General features: G+C 36.1%; 1 protein-coding gene across 2 annotated transcripts in view; it reads left to right on the forward strand.

Moving 5' to 3' along the window:
* Nucleotides 1-20124, forward strand: part of DDX46 (DEAD-box helicase 46) — a 54341-nt gene that overhangs the window by 33838 nt on the left and 379 nt on the right. Inside the window, exons 16-23 of one of the 2 annotated variants that reach the window (XR_009700831.1) lie at nt 2835-3028; nt 4652-4789; nt 5104-5253; nt 8086-8259; nt 10434-10652; nt 11042-11186; nt 17541-17614; nt 18795-19005. Coding sequence is in view for 1 of the 2 variants with exons in the window: in XM_061189615.1 (XP_061045598.1) it covers nt 2835-3028; nt 4652-4789; nt 5104-5253; nt 8086-8259; nt 10434-10652; nt 11042-11186; nt 17541-17614; nt 18795-18842 (1142 nt within the window). In the remaining variant the exon portion in view is untranslated. Of the gene's footprint in view, nt 1-2834; nt 3029-4651; nt 4790-5103; nt 5254-8085; nt 8260-10433; nt 10653-11041; nt 11187-17540; nt 17615-18794; nt 19838-20124 lie in introns of those variants that run through there. The other variant, XM_061189615.1, reaches the window with a different exon arrangement.

A 20124-nucleotide genomic window follows, 5' to 3' on the forward strand; every position in this document is an offset into this window, starting at 1 on the left:
CCATGTGTGTATAGTTTAGGTGTCAGATATTTGGGCAGCGTTTTTTTTTTGTTTTTTGTTTTTAATTTTATTCCTGCCTCCCTCCCTCCCTTCCTCGTTTCTGCACCCAGGCTTTCTCTAGTTGCAGTGAGTGGGGGCTTTGTTGCGGTGCGGTGGCTCCTCTTGTTGCGCAGCACGGGTTCTAGACGCATGAGCTTCACTACTTGCGGCATGTGGGCTCAGTAGTTGCGGTGCGTGGGCTCTAGGGCGCATGGGCTTCAGTAGTTGTGGCACATGGACTTAGTTGCTCTGCGGCATGTGGGATCTTCCCGGACATGGGCTTGAACCCATGTCCCCTACATTGGCAGGCAGATTCTTAACCACTGCGCCACCAGGGAAGTCCTTGGACAATGTTTTTATGCACTGTTGGACGTGCCTGCTCTGTTGTTCTTTCTGGGATTTATCCCCTCTTTTCTGGTCCTGAGTTTATCCTGAATGCTTTCTTCTTGTTTCTTCTTGTCAGTAAGACTGTTTCTGTTCAGGTTTTGACTTCCCTACCTGGGCTGCTCAGGGCCCGCTCCCAAACAGAAAGTTTAAAATAAAGAAGTAAAATCCTGTAAACTCAACCAGTGCCATTGCATTCTTCCAGGTGTCAACTCCCTTCCAGTTTCTGCCTTCTTTTAGTCACTCTCTGGTGCCTTCAGGTAGTTAGTTCTTTATATTTTGTCCAGAATTCATAGTTGTTACCCACAGGAGGGTTAGTCTGTAAGATTTCCCCTACCTTGATGTAAATGTGTATTTTTTTATATATGTAAGGAAATTTTTCCCCATAATTCCCTGTCTGTACTTCTTTTATCTTTTTGGTCAGAATTGCTTCACATGCTTATGCCTAATTCATTCAAAGACAAGGGAATGACAAATGGTTCTTAATGTATTATCCTTGCACCCCTGAGGTTTCTGAGATTTTCAGGGGTTTCATGAGGTCAAAAATATTTCCATAATAACCCCAAGTTATTTGCCTTTTTCACTTTCATTCTTTCATCAGTGTATATGTAGTATAGCTTTCTAGAGGTTGCACAGCGTGTTAAATTGCAACAGATTGAATGCAGAAGATACGAGACTCCGACTATCTTCTATTAAGCCAGACATCAAAGAGATTTGCAAAAATGTGAAGCACCTTATATTTATTGTTTTGGAAAAGTTACTTTTCACAAAAATATATTTTTTTAGCATGTAATTGTTTTATTATTTTTAAAAAAGTTAATAAATATTTAAAATTTTCCTCAGTTCTAGTTTCTAATACGTTAAATATTGATAGAGATGACCTAGATAAACTAAAGCTCTCTGGGTCTGGTACTTATTAATTTTAAGAGTGCACAGACAACCTGAGCACAGAAAGTTTGAGAAGGGCTAGTTTACACTAATCATTACTAACCTTCTGAGACTGAGAATTAGGCTCATCTCTGGTTTGATATATGTGACCATGTGTTGGGTGGATAACAAAATTGAGGTCATGTTAAAAAGGAAGAGGGTTAATGGTTGCTGCCATTAACTACTAACTCTACTGCACATATGTGTCAGGATACCTCAGTCTGCAGTAAAAGTTGTGGTATTTTTAAATTATAAACTTAATGTATATTGTTACTGATTCCACTAATTTTTCTTATGAGGTTTTTGGGTACAGTGTTGGATCTTAGTTTCTTTGAGATAAGATCCAAATATTTTCCATAATTCAATCTTTGAAGAGTACATTTAAAACTTTAGGTAATATAAATTAATATTGATAAATATTTAGATGCTAAATGTTCTGTATATGTTAAACACAGGTTTTATACGGAATGTTAGAATATCTCTTGCTGCAAAAATGAATTTCAAGGTTTGAGAATTTATCCCAGTCCCTTCTCTGATTACTAGAGATTCCCAGGTACCCCATCATAAAGTATATTTGTGGCCTGGACATTTTGTAAAAGAACATTTTGGTATTTTGTGCTCTGCTTTGTCATCCTGAGGCTCTTTGAGTAACAAATTTTAAGAGAGATCCAGTTGGGTACTTTTTAAGCAGTGCACCATAAACTTTAATGTGCATATGTAATCACCTATGGATCTTGTTAAAATGCAGAATCTGACTCAGTAGTTTGGGGTAGGATCTGAGATTCTGCATTTCTAACAAGCTCTCATGTGATGCTGCTCCTGGTCCTTGGGACAAAACTGTGAGTAGCAAGGCTCTAAATAACCTATGAGAGAATTAGAAAGATCTGAATCCTGTCAATATAGGCTGAATGTACCTGCCTTTTTCCCGTTTGCCCCCATAAGAGATATAGGTTAGTGATTCTGAGGTTGGGCTTCTGGAGTGATAAGCCTTATATATAAGAAAGGGGGCAAAACAGGGCAGATTTGGAATTCGTAAATAGCAGTAACTTTTGATCTTGCCATTAAATTTTCTTAGTCTTTTTTTTTTTTAATTTTTTATTGAATTGTAGTTGATTTACAGTGTTGTGTTTCAGGTGCACAGCAAAATGATTCAGTTATATATCTATTCTCTTTTAGTTTCTTTTCAATTATAGGTTATTATAAGATGTTGAGTATAGTTTCCTATGCTGTACTGTAGATCCTTGTTGGTTATCTATTTTATATATAGTAGTGTGTATATTTTAATCCCAAACTCCTAATTTATCACTCCTCACCAACCCCCCCCCACCAAGTCTTTTACTTTCTATATGGTAGTTGTTGGACATGTGGTCATTATAAGTTGGATTTGTTCTTTACCCTGTGTTTAACTTCTTTGTCTGAATGTCAGAGGAAATGGAAAATTTAATTTGAATATGTGGTTTTACAACTCTTTAATTTACTTGCAGGCATTGATCAATATGACAGAGATAGCATCATAAATGATTTTAAGAATGGGACCTGCAAACTTCTTGTTGCTACATCTGTTGCTGCCCGAGGCCTAGATGTGAAACATCTGATTCTTGTAGTAAATTATAGCTGCCCCAACCATTATGAGGATTATGTGCACAGAGCAGGACGGACTGGAAGAGCAGGCAACAAAGTAAAAATAATTGCTTTTAAAGTTGATTTCTATTATGTTAAAATACAAGTGTTTCTTTATGATTATAAAGAGGAGATAATAGGAGTTTTGGGGACATTCTGAAAATCCTTCATCATCAGAGTATGGGGAATAGTTGATGTTCATCATTTATATACATATACATGTCTTAAGTGCTGTTCTCTGTAGGCAGATAGTGTTAACCATTTGTGTCCCCAAGAGGTATTATTCCCCACCTAAAAATTTCTATATATACATACGTGCATATAGTTCAAGATCTTTCATTGCTTTTTTTAAAATAAGGGATCATGAAATACACTCAGCCCACACCTGTCACCCCTGTTCTCACCCCCCCCATACACATGAATATTATTTGCTTTTTTGACTTACCTGTATTCTGTTAAGTATATAGTTCTAACTCATTCTTTTTGAAGGCAGCAGAATATTCCATTGTTGGAAGCACTGATGGTGATATATTTGATATTACAACCATGGACATTTCTACATACTGAAGCAATAATAATATTAATAGGTTATATTTATGGGGTATTTATTAAATGCCCACCACTGTTCTGAGTGCTTTACATATATCATCTCATTTTATTCTCACAAATTCCCTTTGAGGTGGATAATATTACCCCTTTTAACAGATGAGAAAAGTTGAGGCACACTGACATTGTTACTTGCCAAATTTACATAGCTAATAAGTAGTGATGGCATTTATTCTTTTAACCTGAGTTATTCTGTGGATTTGGGAAACTTTGTGTGTAAAGGGCCAGGTAGTTAAAATTGTAGCCTTTTGGGGCCACACACAGTCTCTGTCACATCATGTGTGTGTGTGTGTGTGTTTATACACAACCCTAAAAAATGTAATACCACTTTTAGTTCATGGGTCATATAAAAGTAGGCCATGGGTCAAATCTGGTAACTAGGTACTCCTGAAATAAAATATTAAATCATGTTTTTAAATTTATAGCAGTTCACTGGTAGGGTAGAGCTTTTTGTGAAGATGGCAATCTAATTGTAGTTTGCTGTTCCTCTACTTACAACTCCAGTCTTTCTCTTGCCTGAACCAAAGAGCTGCTGGGGACACCTGCATCCTTAGGCTTTAGAGAATCCCAGGGAAGTGATGTAGCTGACTTCATTTTTGTATATGTTAAAAACATATCAGATATACATGTTTGTATGTTTTTATATCTTTTAATTGGTCTTTAAAAAATATGGGAAGCTGTATTCTAGGACGTTAATACAGGTTAGCTGGGGTAGAGAGGTGCAGTAGGTAGTGGAGGAAGGGAATGCAAGCAAAAAGGGAGAAATAAGATATATTAAAGTTAATACTTATGACAGTGGAGTTGTGCATTTATGTAAAAATCACATGTATTTCCCTTTATGCATAAAGAGATTAGAAATTTTCTGGTTTTGCTTATTTTTAAACATTAAACTTAGGTATTTCACTTTCAACCATTAAAGAATTTAGTAGGACTCTTTTGTGGTCTTTGAAATTCTTTAGTAATGGAGTCATCTTAAAGAGGGTATATTAGGTGACTCAGATTTTATCTTATTTGTGATCTAAGGAGGATTCATCTTGTTAGTGTTTAATTGTACCACTTTTTCATCATTCACTAGGGCTACGCCTATACTTTCATCACAGAAGATCAGGCTCGGTATGCTGGTGACATAATTAAAGCCCTTGAATTGTCAGGGACTGCAGTGCCACCTGATCTAGAGAAACTTTGGAGTGATTTCAAAGATCAACAGAAAGCTGTGAGTTTTTTAACTCTCATTTTTATGCAAGTCATTGTGTTCTAAATCTTGAATATTTAATACCTGTAAATCTTGATAGGATTATTTTCATTTATCTCTTTAGAGAGGAAGGGAAAGGAGTGAAAACAAAATGCTCCCCTTTGCTTCAACTTAGTATTTTTTGTAGTCTACATAGAGTTCTTTTTTCTCACATGCTAGATGAAATGTTTTTGTTACATTGTCATACACTGCCTTGAAAAATATTTAATTGCCATAAATTCCTGAACATTAAAGTTTTTTATTATGAAATTAACTTTCTTGTTTTTCCTTGAAAGGAAGGGAAAATAATTAAAAAGAGTAGTGGGTTCTCTGGTAAGGGATTCAAGTTTGATGAAACAGAACAAGCTTTGGCAAATGAGAGAAAGAAGTTACAAAAAGCTGCTCTTGGTCTTCAAGATTCAGATGATGAGGATGCTGCAGTTGATGTAAGTATTGTTGTTCTAAGCCTTATTCTTACCAGTTGAAGCAATTATTCCTTTTGTACTGGAGGTTTTACCATAGGCTTGTTTAGTTAGCAAGTTACTGGAAACTTTTCGTTGTGTACCCTTCTCAGTTTTTTTCTATGTATACAGACGTATTCACATATGCCCATATTTCTGTATTTTCATAAAAATGAGATCATACTGCTTTATAATCTTCTTTACAATAGTCCTATGTTGAAATCTTCCCTTTTAGTAAATTCACTCTTATGCTATTCTTTGGTTACATATTTCATTATATGGATGTTCTACAGTTTAATGAATCAAATCCCTATTTTTGAATATATGGAAACAAACATGTTTGTTTCCATATATTCTTTATTTGGAATATACTTTACTTCGTCGCTCATTCTTGAACATTAAACCTTGCACATTCGTTGCATTAAGTCTTGAGGATGAATGTATAAATGGAATTGCTAGGCCAAAGGGTATATCTAATTTGGTCTTAAAACGTCGTCAGATTGTTCTCCTGCAAGGTGAGTACCAGTTTGCACTCACAATAGTGTTATATAAGAGTGCCTGGCTCCCTGTATCTTTAACATCATTGGTACTAATAATTGTTTTTTAATCTTTTACAATTTAATTGTTATACAACATCCTTATTAATAATAATAGTCAACATTTATTGAGTGCTACTAAGTGCCATGTCCTGTGCAAAGTGCTTTACAGAGATTATTTCATTTACTTCCTCACAATAGCCAGATGAGTGGATACTCAGAGTATTCCCATTTTATAATTGAGACTGAGGCTTAGAAAGAAATAATAACCTTTTCAGATTTGCATAGCTGTTATGGGGAGGAGCTGGGATCTATACCCATTCTGTTCTTACTTCAAAGCCCATGTTCTTAGCTTACGGAATTATTTGTAACCCAGTGAAAAGGGACCCTGAGGACTCAGCAAGTTAAGGGTTTCACAGAGTATTCTTTGGAGCCCTAATCCCAGGAGCTTGAGCTTTAGATGTTTTCATTATAAAATAATTTTGGAAAATCTGCCTAATATATACCACTATTAGTGGTATCCTATCAAAGGATGTGAAAAGTCATTAATAAAATAATCTTATTTAACTTTATTTGACCCAGAAATCTTCCAACATATTTGATATTTGATCATAGAACTTTTTTTTTTGTTTTTGAAACATACCCTGTTAAACCTTAGCTCAGAACACAATTTAGGAAATCAGGAATTCAATCTGATCTTGTCATTTCAGGAAATGACCACACTGGCTGTTAAGCACAGCCAGGACCAGAACCAAGGTCTCCTATTAACTCTAGGCCATTTCTTACTAGCATACCATACTGGCTTAAAATTCAATTAAGTCGGTATTTTAGTTATTTGTTACCATGTAACAAATCAATCCAAAACTTAGTAGGTTAAAACAATAAACATTTATTATCTCATGATTCCTGAGGGTTAGGAAATCAGGAGTTTAGCCAAGTAGTTCTTACTTAGGGTCTCATGAGGTTGCAGTCAAGCTGTTGTCCCAGGTTGCAGTTATCTGAAGGCTTCACTGATGCAGGACCATCTTCTTCCAAGATGGCTCAGTCACTTTAATGTTGGTAGGATGCCTCTGTTCTTCACTTTGCATTTGTGTCCTTACAGCATGGCAGCTGGCTGCCCCAGAATGAGTGATCCAAGAGAGAGCAAAGAGGAAGCCTTAGTACCTTTTATGACTAGTCTCTGAAGTTACATACTGGCTTTTCCACTTTTTTTTGTCTGTTAGAAGCAAGTCACTAAGTCCAGCCCACATTTAAGGAGAGGCTCCACCTCTTGGAGGGAAGAGTATTAAATAATATGTGGCTTTGTTTTTAAAACCACCTCAGTTTTTTTATGTTACTTAAACATTTTTTAAAAATCTCATAATGAAATATGTTGATTTTTTTCCTTCTTGTTAAAATATTATATAAGTTTTGTAAAAAAAAAATAGAGCAATACTAAAGTGAATAAAGTTAAAAGTAAAGTTACCCCTGTCAACTAGCTCCATATACCTCCCCCATTCCTGATTTATGCATTTGTTTTGGATTTTAACGCTGTGTATGCTGTTTAATTTAAAAGGGTTAATTAAATGTTAGTTTAAAAGTAGTTGGTAACTCAAACCCCTTATTAGATAACAAATATTTTAAAAAGAAGATAAGTTGTCTGTTTCCATTTCGGTAAAAGGTCTTTCTAAATTAACCTAATTAATTTTAAACCCTGAAAAAAGCTTGCTCCTCATTTGAGATTTAAAATATTAGCCTAATTTTCAGCATTGCTCTTGCTTTGATGGGGAAACCAACCTTCATTTCTTTCCTTCCTTGAAGGAAAAAAACAATAAAGCCTTTTTTTCCTGATTCTCTTACCCAGTTTTTTGGTAAATCCAATTGCATTTTTGGAGTTGGGAAGAATTTTAGGAACCCTGTTGCAGCATTTCCCCTGGGAACCACTGACTGTATTTTTAGATGTCCACTGGTCTTGAGTTATTGCCCTTTGTCCAGCCTCTTTCATTGCAGTGTATGTAATTTGGCCTTAAGGCCGTGGCCCTGGAGCAACTCAGCTGCATCAAATTGTCTGCTCTGTCTTGACAGCACATGTTCTTCATTTACTGAATTGGGATGTATCTGTACCACTCAGGAGTCTGCTGAAGTGGTTCTTGCAGCCTTGTATCTCTGTTTCTTTTTTTCCTTCCTTCCTCCCTCCCTCCCTCCCCTGTCCTCCCTTTCCTTTCCTCTTCCCCTCCTCTTCTCCCTCTATAAATTGGTATTTTTAATTAGATTTTTACTAATCCTTTTTCTTCTTGTTTAGATTGATGAGCAAATTGAAAGCATGTTTAATTCAAAGAAGAGAGTGAAGGATATGGCTGCTCCTGGAACATCTAGTGTTCCTGCTCCAACTGCAGGAAATGCTGAGAAGTTAGAAATTGCCAAGAGATTGGCTCTTAGAATCAATGCTCAGAAGAATTTGGGCATTGAGTCTCAGGTATTAAGTAATTTGTTCCAAGTCTTAGTACTTTTTGTAAGTTCTTTGATTTAAATGCTTTTCAGGAATTATGTCAGCACAAGTGAACAAGAAGTTATTTTAGACATTGAGGTAGTAAGCATTTAACATTATTCTCAATACAGAATTCTTCAATTATTATATTTGGGTGATTTCTCTAGTGTGGTTAACTGAGGTCTTAATGCCTGTTCTGGAAGGCCTAACTGTTAAGCATGTTAACCATGGATAATTTTATAGAGTAGTATTCTGATTGATCTTACCAAAATCCTAAAGAAATAACTCTCTTTTCTTTCTTTTCTGTTTATATTAAGTGGGTTATTGGGCACACAAACAATACCTTGGAAGTACGAATATCCAGTTACATAACTGAAACTAACATGGGTTTAGACAGTGGGAAAATGTGTTAAATATTTCACTTGCCTTGTTTCTCTTGGGAGTTTTTTGGTTAACTTAATTTTTTTTTTTTTTTGAAGTATAGTTGATTTATAGTGTTGTGATAGTTTTTGCTGTAGAGCAAAGTGATTCAGTTGTACATATATATATATTCTTACTCTTTTCCATTATGGTTTATTACAGGATATTGAATATAGTTCCCTCTGCTATACAATAGGACCTTCTTTACCCATTCTCTATATAATAGTTTGCATCTGCTAATCCCAAACTCCCAGTCCATCCCTCCCCCACCCCCCTCCCCCTTGGCAACCACAAACAAGTCTGTTCTCTATGTCTGAGTCTGTTTCTGTTTTGTAGATAGGTTCATTTGTGTCATATTTTAGATTCCACATGTAAGTAATATCATATGGTATTTGACTTTCTCTTCCTGACTTACTTTGCTTAGTATGATAATCTCTAGGTTCATCATGTTGCTGCAAATGGCATTATTTCATTCTTTTTTATGGCTGAGTAGTATTCCATTGTGTGTATGTATATATGTACATACATGTACGTGGGTGTGTGTGTTTGTATACACATACCACATCTTCTTTATCCATTCATGGACATTTAGGTTGTTTCCATGTCTTGGCTATTGTAAATAGTGCTGCTATGAACATAAGGGTGCATGTATCTTTTTGAATTATAGTTTTGTCCAGATATATTCCCAGGAGTGGGATTGCTGGACCATATGGCAACTCTACTTTTAGTTTTTTGAGGAACCTCCATACTGTTCTCCATAGTTGCTGCACCAGTTTACATTCCCATCAACAGTGTAGGAGGGTTCCCTTTTCTCCACACCCTCTCCAGCATTTTGGTTAACTTAATTTTTAACTAAGGTTAAATTTTCATAGCATTCCTAAAGAACAATTTGTTAATTTTGACAGCATTTTTAAGATTTTGAGAGTTTGGGGACCTGCAGGGCCCTGTGTCAGTAGCCTGTATAGGTTCAGGTCTGTAGTGTCCAAGTGGGATGACCAAGCTAGAGGCCAGTGGGCTGACCCAGTGAGGCAGCCACAATCAAGGCTCAGAGCCTTGGGTCTCTGCATCTGTTTTATTTAGCCAGTGAGTTACTATGAAATGTTTACTATACTCAAGCTTGTGCCTCTTCTGACAACAGGGACACAGCACCTCACCTAATATTCTCTTGGATTATTGCTACTAATAACTCTTTATTGTGAAAGCAAATGGCTCTAACTTTTCGCTGTTGTTGGAAGAGCTTGAGGTGTGAGTCGTGTATTACCCACAGAAGAATTATCTCTGCATTAGGCACATAGTAAAATTAAGTTCAAATTTTAAAAAATGTGTTGAGTAAAGTCATTTACTGTAATTTATAGAATGTTGGGTTGGTCCGTGGGGGGAGGAAGAGCTCAGTGGTGGTAGTGGGCAAAGATTCTGATTCAGAGGAAACTCCTAGTAGCCACAAAGTATGTAAATGATTTTAGAAATATTATACTATATTTGATAGCAAGAGTTACCTAATTATCTATGATTCAGTAGGATTTTTAATGTAGAATTGAATATTCTTGTTTTCTCATCAAGTAAAGGAGATATATTAAACTGTCTGTTATAAATATATGCTGTTAAATTGCACTTATGGGTAGCACTCTACATTAGAAGGATGCTTTTAGTTAGTGGCTTTCCAGAGAATACTTTGTGGTGGGATCTTTGGTCTTGTCTCTGCCCTCATTTGAGATTTGACTGTAGGTCTTCTTTAACTGCAGGATGTGATGCAGCAGGCCACCAATGCAATTCTCAGAGGTGGCACCATCCTGGCTCCCACTGTCTCTGCAAAAACCATTGCAGAGCAACTTGCTGAAAAGATCAATGCCAAGCTTAATTATGTGCCTTTGGAGAAACAAGAAGAGGAGAGACAGGATGGTGGACAGAATGAATCTTTTAAGAGATATGAAGAAGAATTAGAGATCAATGACTTCCCACAGGCAAGTAACAGATTTAAACTTTTTTCTTTTTATTGTAGAGTAGAAACTCCTTTTTTAGGAGCGAAAATGCCTTCTTTAAAACCCATGAACATTTAAATGGCTGCTTTACTTTTTATCTAGATGGGGAGACAACACTAGAAATTCCATTTTTATGATTATGTTCTAGTTACATTAGAATCTAAATGAATTTATGATGTAGGTGTTAATTATAATCTTAATATTGACCATAATATGATTTAGTTAACCTATTCTTTGTCAGTACATCAGGTTTCTTTATTCTGTTGTAAAGTGATTTTTCCCCCACACTCTTTTTTATTTTATTTTATTTTATTTTATTTTTTTAACATCTTTATTGGAGTATAATTGTCCCCCCACTCTTTATTTCATAGACTGCTAGGTGGAAAGTTACCTCTAAGGAAGCTCTGCAGAGAATCAGTGAATATTCTGAAGCTGCAATTACAATCAGAGGAACATACTTCCCACCTGGCAAAGAACCCAAGGAAGGAGAGCGGAAAATTTACTTGGCAATTGAAAGTATGTACTGTTCGTTCTGTTTCAATCTTGAGTTAGATCACAGTTGATATAGATGTAATAGACACAGAAAGAATATGAGGTCAGTTCTAGAGAGGACTGAAAATGAGGAACACCAATAAGGAAAAAAATAGTTTCGTCTATCATTGTGGTCTTTATTTAGAAGTTTAGTATATATATAGAGGTGAATGATCTGTGTTTGGGACTCTTTCAGTTTTGACAATTTGGTCAAATTGAAAATCACTCTATAAGAAAACCTGTATTTTCGGGACTGGTCTGTTTATGCTTCCAGTAAGTAGAACGTTCAGGCCAAAGTTTAGGTTAGAAAGTAAATCAGCTATATATAATAGTCCACTTAATGCTTGTTTATCCAAGCAAATATTGCCTCTGATTTTATGCCTAAAAGTTCATACATACCTTTTTAAAAAATAGAATAGGACAATTAATACCATAACCCACAGGGTATATTTATTTTTTTATTTTTGGCTGAGTTGGGTCTTCGTTGCTGTGCTCGGGCTTTCTCTAGTTGTGGCCAACGGGGGCTACTCTTTGTTGCGGTGTGCAGGCTTCTCATTGCGGTGGCTTCTCGTTGTGGAGCACGGGCTCTAGGCGGGTGGGCTTCAGTAGTTGCAGCACGCGGGTTGTAGAGCGCAGGCTCAGTAGTTGTGGCGCACGGGCTTAGTTGCTCCGCAACACGTGGGATCTTCCCGGACCAGGGCTCGAATCCATGTCCCCTGCATTGGCAGGCAGATTCTTAACCACTGCGCCACCAAGGAAGTCCCTCAAAGGGTATAAGTAATGCGTTATCTAAGAGTGATCAGGTGTGTTTTTTAACCTTATTTTATACATTCATGAATGAATTCAAAAGACAGTTTCCAGTTTGATTTTTTTCCTACTTTGTTACCTACTGCATGGTAGATAACTTGTCTCCCTTCATTTATATTTAATTTGAACATTTTTGTAATAGATTTTTAAGCATAGACCAGCCACAGATCCATTTCTTCTATTTAATGAACTAAATATTTTTTGAACACTGGTGTTGGAGCTGTGAAGAGGTTTTACTCCATGTGTCATGTAAATCCGGAGTCTGCATACCTACTGCTTAAATGGCTTAGCTGGCTGCAAAGGAGCTCTCCCACACCTTGTATAATCTTAAACACCAGTCTAGTCCTTCGAGTTATACACATCACTTCTAACAAGGAAGCCTTACTTGATCTCATTTCACCACTCTGTAGCTCTTTACTTGCTTTGTTTTTCTTCACAGTACTCATTACATAGAAATTATAGTATATTTTTACTTGTTTCTGTCTCCCTACTAGAGCTCTGTGAATGCAGTGACTTTATCATCTGCTGTATTCCCAGTGTCTGACACATGGTAGGCACTTGATAAATTTTCTGAATAATGCATCTGATCATGCTCTAGAGCCACTTCTCTTCTGCACACAAAATATTATTTGACGGGCATATCCATGTGATCTCTCTAAAGCCGCACTGTCCAATAAAAACTCTGATGGCTATGGAGCACTTGAAATATGACCAGTGTGACCAAGAAGTTTTAAATTTAATTTAATTTTTATTAATTTAAATCTAAATAGCCACATAGCTGATGGCTACTGAATTGGCTAGCTCAGCTCTAAAGTTTGTTGCTGGAAAGATCAATGGAAGTATAAACTGAAAGTATATTGTAAATAAGGTTTATCACTAGTTAGTATTTTCTTGTTATATTTTGGCATTCCTTTGATTGTTGTGAAGACTTTATAACTGTAGGTAAGTTCCTTACTGAAATAAATATAAACTAAAAATGATTTAAATATATATGAGGACTTATTTTTAGGGTTTGATTCTTTCCTGGCCAAAACAAAGAGAATTTCACAGATGTGAAAGTAAATTAGTACTGTGCCTATTTACTTTACTTTTAACTGGTGACCTCAAATTGTTTTTGTGTGACTTCTTAACATAAAGACTACAAGAAGAGAAATGCACGTGCAGTGTGCATCCCATTTACCCTAAGGAGAAGTTGTTTCCTGGTCAAAATGCTTGATAGGATCAGAGTACGTTAAAAAACAGAAAAGTTTTGTTACCAGGGTTGAGCTGGGTTTTTGTTTTTGTTTTTTTCTTCTTTAATAAGGGTTTGCCTGGTTGATGTAAGGTTTTTATTAGTTTCTGAGTTCTGATAAAATTGATTTTAACAGTTTTTGCAAGTTTATTCACTGCTTTTGTGGAGGGACAGGCTTTTGAAGTTCCCTCTTGTGCCATTTTCACTGATATCACTCTCACTTTCGGACTTTTTAAAATGAATAATGATGAATTGTGGCAAAGGTAAAACTCAGATATAGCCTTTATGTTTTCCATATTATTGAAATTCTACCTTTACAGTACAGTAAGATTCATACATATGTTAAATGGTGTGCAAAGAATGTGGGTCCAGAAGTAGGCAAGTTGTATTTTTTTGTTCGTGATTGTGACTTTGAGAAACTGGATCATATCTATTTCAAGTCAGGTTTTTAAATGGCACCCTTTTATGTATCCTGAAAGACTTTTGCTCTGCCAATGACTCAGTGTGTTTCTGAATCATGTGACACTGTTCCTTATTGTGAGGTAAAATGCGGGTTGCTGGCACCTCAGCGTTCAAGGAGAGAAAATTACACTGACATCTTTCTGCACTTGGAACTGGACAGCTCTCTCTTACTACTGTGTTCATTAGGCCATACAGGATGTCATTCAGTAGAATCTGATGATAAAACCTTTGGTAAACATGGAGTCATCCTTGTATATTCAGCTTGAATGTCATAGGTGTCATTTAAGCAAAACCAGTATTGTATTTTATTTTTATTATTTTTTTTTTGCAATAACATAACTGTAGTTATTCTGAATATCTGTAAGATTTCAAAACCAGTATTTTAAATGACTGCCTTTTAAAGAGGTAAATCAGAGATGATTGTTTGCTTTGAAAAAGGATCCCATATATAATTTATTAATTTAAAGGTAATTATACTTATTTAGTGTGGTATAATTAATGTATGCCAGGTTTAATTTGTATATAACTTTATCAGAACACATCTCCTGTACTACCAAGTGAAGTGAAATGAGAAGCCCACAGCTTCTGCTGACTTTTCTATCCACCTAAAATGGTTCTGGGCGCTTCTTTCCACTGTCAACTTGCACTTAGGAAGTAACATCTAATTTTTATAATCTAAGCAAGGTTTTTCTCCCCCCGTAAAAAGATAACCTTGTCAGAAATGAATCTTGAGAATTCTGGCGACATGAATATGCTAAATAAGAGCTGGAGATTGGTAATTAAAATGACGTAAAGCTTTGAGAATTTTCATAGATGATTAGATTTAAAGGATCTTTTAGTTTTTGAAACTCCAACCAAATCAACTGAACACTAATAGGATGAAAACAGGTGTTGGAAGGAGCCTAGTGTCATCTGTTTCTAGTTCTGTAATTGGAGGGACCCCACTGCCTGGCTCCTTAGAGGCTCTGTGTGGCTCAGCAGCTCCCGGCAGTGCGAAGGAGAACAGGAAGGACGTACGTGCCTAGCCAGCCTGTGTAATTCATAGCCTGTTTTGTGACCCTCTGTTTTTACTAGTGGAGAATCCCTTAAAAGCAGCCAGAGTTGTTTTGGGACCAATGAAAGGAAATGCCACTTTTTCATGACAGCTTATAAACATATGTAACCTATTACCTAAAGAAGCTGTGTCAGTCAAAAATTTAAACTGGTCCAAATGGTCAGGCTCTAACTAATGCAGGAAAATTGCTCTTCACTTGGAGCTGGGTGGGAGTATCATTTTCCTTCTTTTTAAAACAGCAGAGAATGTCAACAGGCTACACATCAACTCATGCCAAGTAGCATATTTTCCTCCTGAATTTCATTTTTTTAATAATTTTCATTCTGGCTTGGCTCTTGATTATACCCTTGGCTTCACATTCATCCACCTCTCTTCCCTTCCAGCACCCACAGCTTTAAAATGTTGTGGTCAGTGGCTGGTTGAGGTGTAGGACTTAAATTAGGTATGTTGCTATGACTTCACAGCCATACTCATGGCCCTTTCCTTCCTGTTGTTAAACTGTTTCTTTTTCTTCCTCCTTCTTCTCCTCCTCTTCTTTCTCCACTTCCTCCTCCTCCCCTCCCCCCTCCCGTTTCTTTTCCTCCTCTTCTCCCTCCCACTCCTTCCTTCCTCCTTTCCTCTCCTCTCCTCTCCTCTCTATGGGTTTGAAAAAGTTAGCATATCTAATAAGGGGGGAAATTTTCTCATTTCTTGTGAATTGTTTTCCTTATTTGATTTTCTTATATAAAATGATAAAAACAGGACTTCCCCGGTGGTTCAGTGGTTAAGACTTCGAGCTTCTACTGCAGGGGACATGGGTTCCATCTCTGGTCGGGGAAGTTCCACATGCCATGTGGGGCAACCAAAAAAAAAAATTTTTTTTTTTAAACAATGATAAAAACATAGTTCTCTACAACTCCAGTTCTTCTTTTATTCTTTGACATTTCACTCCTAGTCCTTAATCTCTAGTCTACTTCTTTGGTCCAGCTCTATTCCTTTTATAGGTGTGCACCGTGTTACCTCTCTAGATGTACCTACTTCCTGGCATTGTCCCCTGGCTTCAAATCCCTCCACACTTACCCTTGATGGCTCTCTAATCTCCGTCTCTCCTCTACTTCTGCTCCTTGTTTTCATTGGCCTTACTGAAATTTCCAACTTGGTGTCCCCTGAGCACCTTAGCCACAACGGTCTCAGAATCGAATTTCATCCTCTATCACTGCTAATAGTAGCACCTGTTCTTCCTCTTGGATTCAATATCTCCTTTATTACCTGTTACTTTCTTTACTTGGTACTCAACTCTTAGCATCTTTGTTCCTCTTCTTCACTGTTCACATCTAGTCAGAAAAAAAACGTCTTGTCCATTCTGCCTTAAAAATGTGCTTTCAGGGACTTCCCTGGCGGTCCAGTGGTTAAGACTCTACGCTTCCACTGCTGGGGGCAGGGGTTCAATTCCTTCTCAGGGAACTAAGATCCCGCATGCCACACGTGTGGCCAAAAAAAAAAAAAAAGTGCTTTAATGATGGTATGAACACAATCCTGTGAGAGCCCTGAGGGAGAAAACACTTAACCCCACCTGGAGAAGTTAGGGAAAGATTCTTGGAAGAAGTGATACTTAAAAGTTGCTCTGGGGACTTCCCTGGTGGCGTAGTGGTTAAGAATCCGCCTGCCAGTGCAGGGGACACGGGTTCGAGACCTGGTCTGGGAAGATCCCACATGCTGTAGAGCAACTAAGCCCGTGTGCCACAACTACCGAGCCTGCACTCTAGAGCCCGTGAACTACAACTACTGAGCCCGCGTGCCACAACTACTGAAGCCCGCGCACCTAGAGCCTGTGCTCTGCAACAAGAGAAGCCACCACAATGAGAAGCCCGTGCACTGCAACGAAGAGTAGCCCCCGCTTGCCACAACTAGAGAAAGCCTGCGCGCAGCAATGAAGACCCAATGCAGCGAAAAATAAATAAATAAAATTTTATTTAAAAAAAAATAAAAGTTGCTCTGGTAGACTACTTACTACCTACTCATCTTGCTGTAATATCTTTACAAGTTTGTTTTTCTAGTAGCCTACAAGATCATAAAGAGATGAATGAGTACTTTGTATAATGAACCTCTTATAGTAGAGCATACATGGTGGGTGCTTAATGTTTCTTGAATTTATAACTATACAAATGTCTCCAGCCTACCTCATCTACTTGGCTATCTTGCTGTGTTCTTTCATACACTTTTTAAAATTTTTCAACCATGCTGTACTTCTCTTACTTTTCAGTAGTTAAGCATGACTTTCTTAATCTGTACCATTACACACATGATTCCCTTTGTAAAATACTTTTCATGTCATCTCTCCTCCTCCAACTTGGCTAGTCCTCCATTCATCTTTTAAGACTTTGCTCAGGTGACACTTTTCCAAAACATTTGCTGACTTTAAAGAGCATAATCAACATCCAATAAATATTTGCTAAATAAATGAACCTAGGAAGTTATATTTTCCTTTTACTTTTTCTTCTTGTCTTCTGGACACATTGCGAATTATCTTTTCTTTGCATACCAACATAACAGGAACTTGTAACACTAGTACCTCACTAACCTTAACACTCTTAACACTAACCTCACTGGCTACATTTGAAACTCTAAAAGTAATCATAATAATAAGCAGCCATGATACAATGTAGATGATGTTCCACCAGGTATTGAAAGACTATCTTGGCAAGTAGTACAATGTTGCTGAAAGTCACCTACCGATCTCTATGAAGTAGATAAACATCCAGCATAATTCTAGTAATACAAATAATGTTCTCCACTCACTCACCAGGTGCCAATGAACTAGCTGTGCAGAAAGCAAAAGCAGAAATCACCAGGCTTATAAAAGAAGAACTGATCCGGCTGGTGAGTGAAAACCTCAAGGACTTATTTATTTGTTTTAATAAATGTTTTATTGAACTATAATGTAAATAAAAGGAGACAAATGATATACATATAGTTTGATGAATTTTCACAAAATAAGCACACTGATGTGATCACTACCCACTTGAAGAAATATAGAACATCACCAGTATCCCAGAAGCCCTGCTCATGCCCCTCCTTGTCACTATTCATTGCCCCCAAATGTAACATTATTCTGACTTTCAACATTGCAGATTAGTTTCGCCTATTTTTGAACTCCATATAAGTGGAATCAAATGCTGTGTACATCTGATTTCTTTCACTCAACATTACTTTGAGGAAATCAATAGTATTAAATAGTGTAGTATTTAAGCATGTGAATATACCACAGTTAATTTATGTTTTAGACTTTGAGGTCATTTTAGTTTTTGGTTTTTATGAATAATGCTTCTATGAACATTCTTCCATGTCTCTTTGGTACACATTAGTATATTTTTTTCTTGAGTATATACCTTGGAGTAGAATTGCTAGTTATAGGGTATGTGTAGTTTAGCAGAGTAGTTATACCAGTTTACATTACCTTCAGCAGTGTATGAAAATTCCAGTTTCTCTACATTTTTGCCAGTGTTTTTAAACTTAGGTGTTTTGAGTGTTTTTAAACTTCGATGAGGACTTAATTTGATTTTGGATAAAGCGGCCTTTTATAGACCACCTTTCCAAAGGAAGCAGACACATCCCTGTAAACTCTCCCTACAATGTGTACATTGGGATGAGGACCCTTTGAAAGGAAACTTTATCTTTTCTCTAAGAATGTGTTTTTGAGGGCTTTTCTCAAATTTCCCTTACAGAACATTCTTTCGGGTGGATAAAAAATTTAAAGAATAGAAGGTACACAAAACAAGAGGGAAGAATAAAAACAATGTTTAAATCAAGTGACTTTCACCAAGGAGTGATAGAAAAAGAATGTCACCACAATTAAGTTGGTTCAGAACCGTTGTTAAGGAGCAGTCGAGTGAACACAGGGAGATGATTGTTGAATAGTTCTTTCTTCCTCAATATAATATTAATATTTTTTATTTTAAGTATCTGATAGTTTTATAAGTTTGTAAAGGAAATTACTTAACATATTTCTTTTTTTTTTTCTCCCTTGTACTGATCGTATGCCTTTTATTTTCTCTTGTAGCAAAATTCATACCAACCAACAAATAAAGGAAGATACAAAGTCTTATAAAACATCTGGAAAAAACTTTTTACCTGTGCTGGTCTGTGATACATGTGGCAATTGTTGTCTACAGTTTACAGTGTATTTTAAGTTAAGATTTTTGAAATTCTGTCTTGCTGATTTTTTTTTTTTAAATACAAGAAACCAGTATTTGCTAACGAATCTTCTTTCAGTAAGTATCCCCAGAATTATCAAACTATATTTAAAGTTTTCATTAAAGTGCCCTTTAATGTAAATCTGGATAATATTCCAGAAGCGTAAGAAAATTAAAATATTTGGACTTTCCACTGAAGGAAATAAAGCATGTAAGTCGCTAAGGGGCTATTCACCTTATCTTCTTGCAGTGAAATTGTGATAATCTCCTCAGAAAAGGTAAAGTTCTCTAATTTTGTGACCACCTTGAGCTTAAATCTTACTTGACTCAGTGGAACAATATGAACTAGATTTAAGAATATTATAATAGAATTTTTACAAAATGGGTTCACAGTTTTTGTTTCAATTTTTATTATCATGTATGGGCCATAGTTGGACTGGTTTTTGGTTTTGTAAAATTAAAAATTTGTAGTATAAGAATTTTTTGCATTCCTTTACACTGCTAAGAGTTTTAGTATTTACTACTTTTAGGTTCCCCTCACAACCTCTGGCTCTGTGCCTAGCTACTAACTCTTTTCTAATCTTCCTTAAAAGAAAGTGATTTGTAGCCTATAAATATTAATATGATTGTTTTTTCTCCCTGAAAGTGTTCGTTTATGCATCTGTACATGCAAACACCATACCAATCTGATTTTTCTTCAGGATTATTGAGTAGGTTGTGAATTTTCTTTCTTAAAAAAAGCATAATGGCACTCACATTTTAAACTTAGACTTTAAGCATTTTTCAGTGAAATTTAGTTCACAAAGAATCATAAATTATATTTTTGAGCCTTCAGATATATTTCCTGAATATTCTAATTTAAATTGTTATAATTGGATCACCTAATTTTTTTCAAGACTCCTGGTGTATTAGAACTTCATATTGTTGTCACTCCTTGAAAAAATAAAATTTTCAGGAATTAAATAGATGTATTTCTTAAATTAAAAGATACAGAAGTTCCTTTGAGTATTCTTGACTTAGAGTTTTTAAAAGAGAAAAAAACCAAAGAATATTATAGCTGTTAAATTATTTTAATAGTACGTTAGTTGGTTAAAGTGACAAGGAGTATCAATCATGATTTCTTCAATATAAAGTTATCCTTAATGAAAATCTAAGGTATAACTTGGAAATATTCTTGGATCCCTCGCATATCCTCTT

Source organism: Eubalaena glacialis, chromosome 4, assembly GCF_028564815.1.
Source record: "Eubalaena glacialis isolate mEubGla1 chromosome 4, mEubGla1.1.hap2.+ XY, whole genome shotgun sequence".
Taxonomy (NCBI): Eukaryota; Metazoa; Chordata; class Mammalia; order Artiodactyla; family Balaenidae; genus Eubalaena; species Eubalaena glacialis.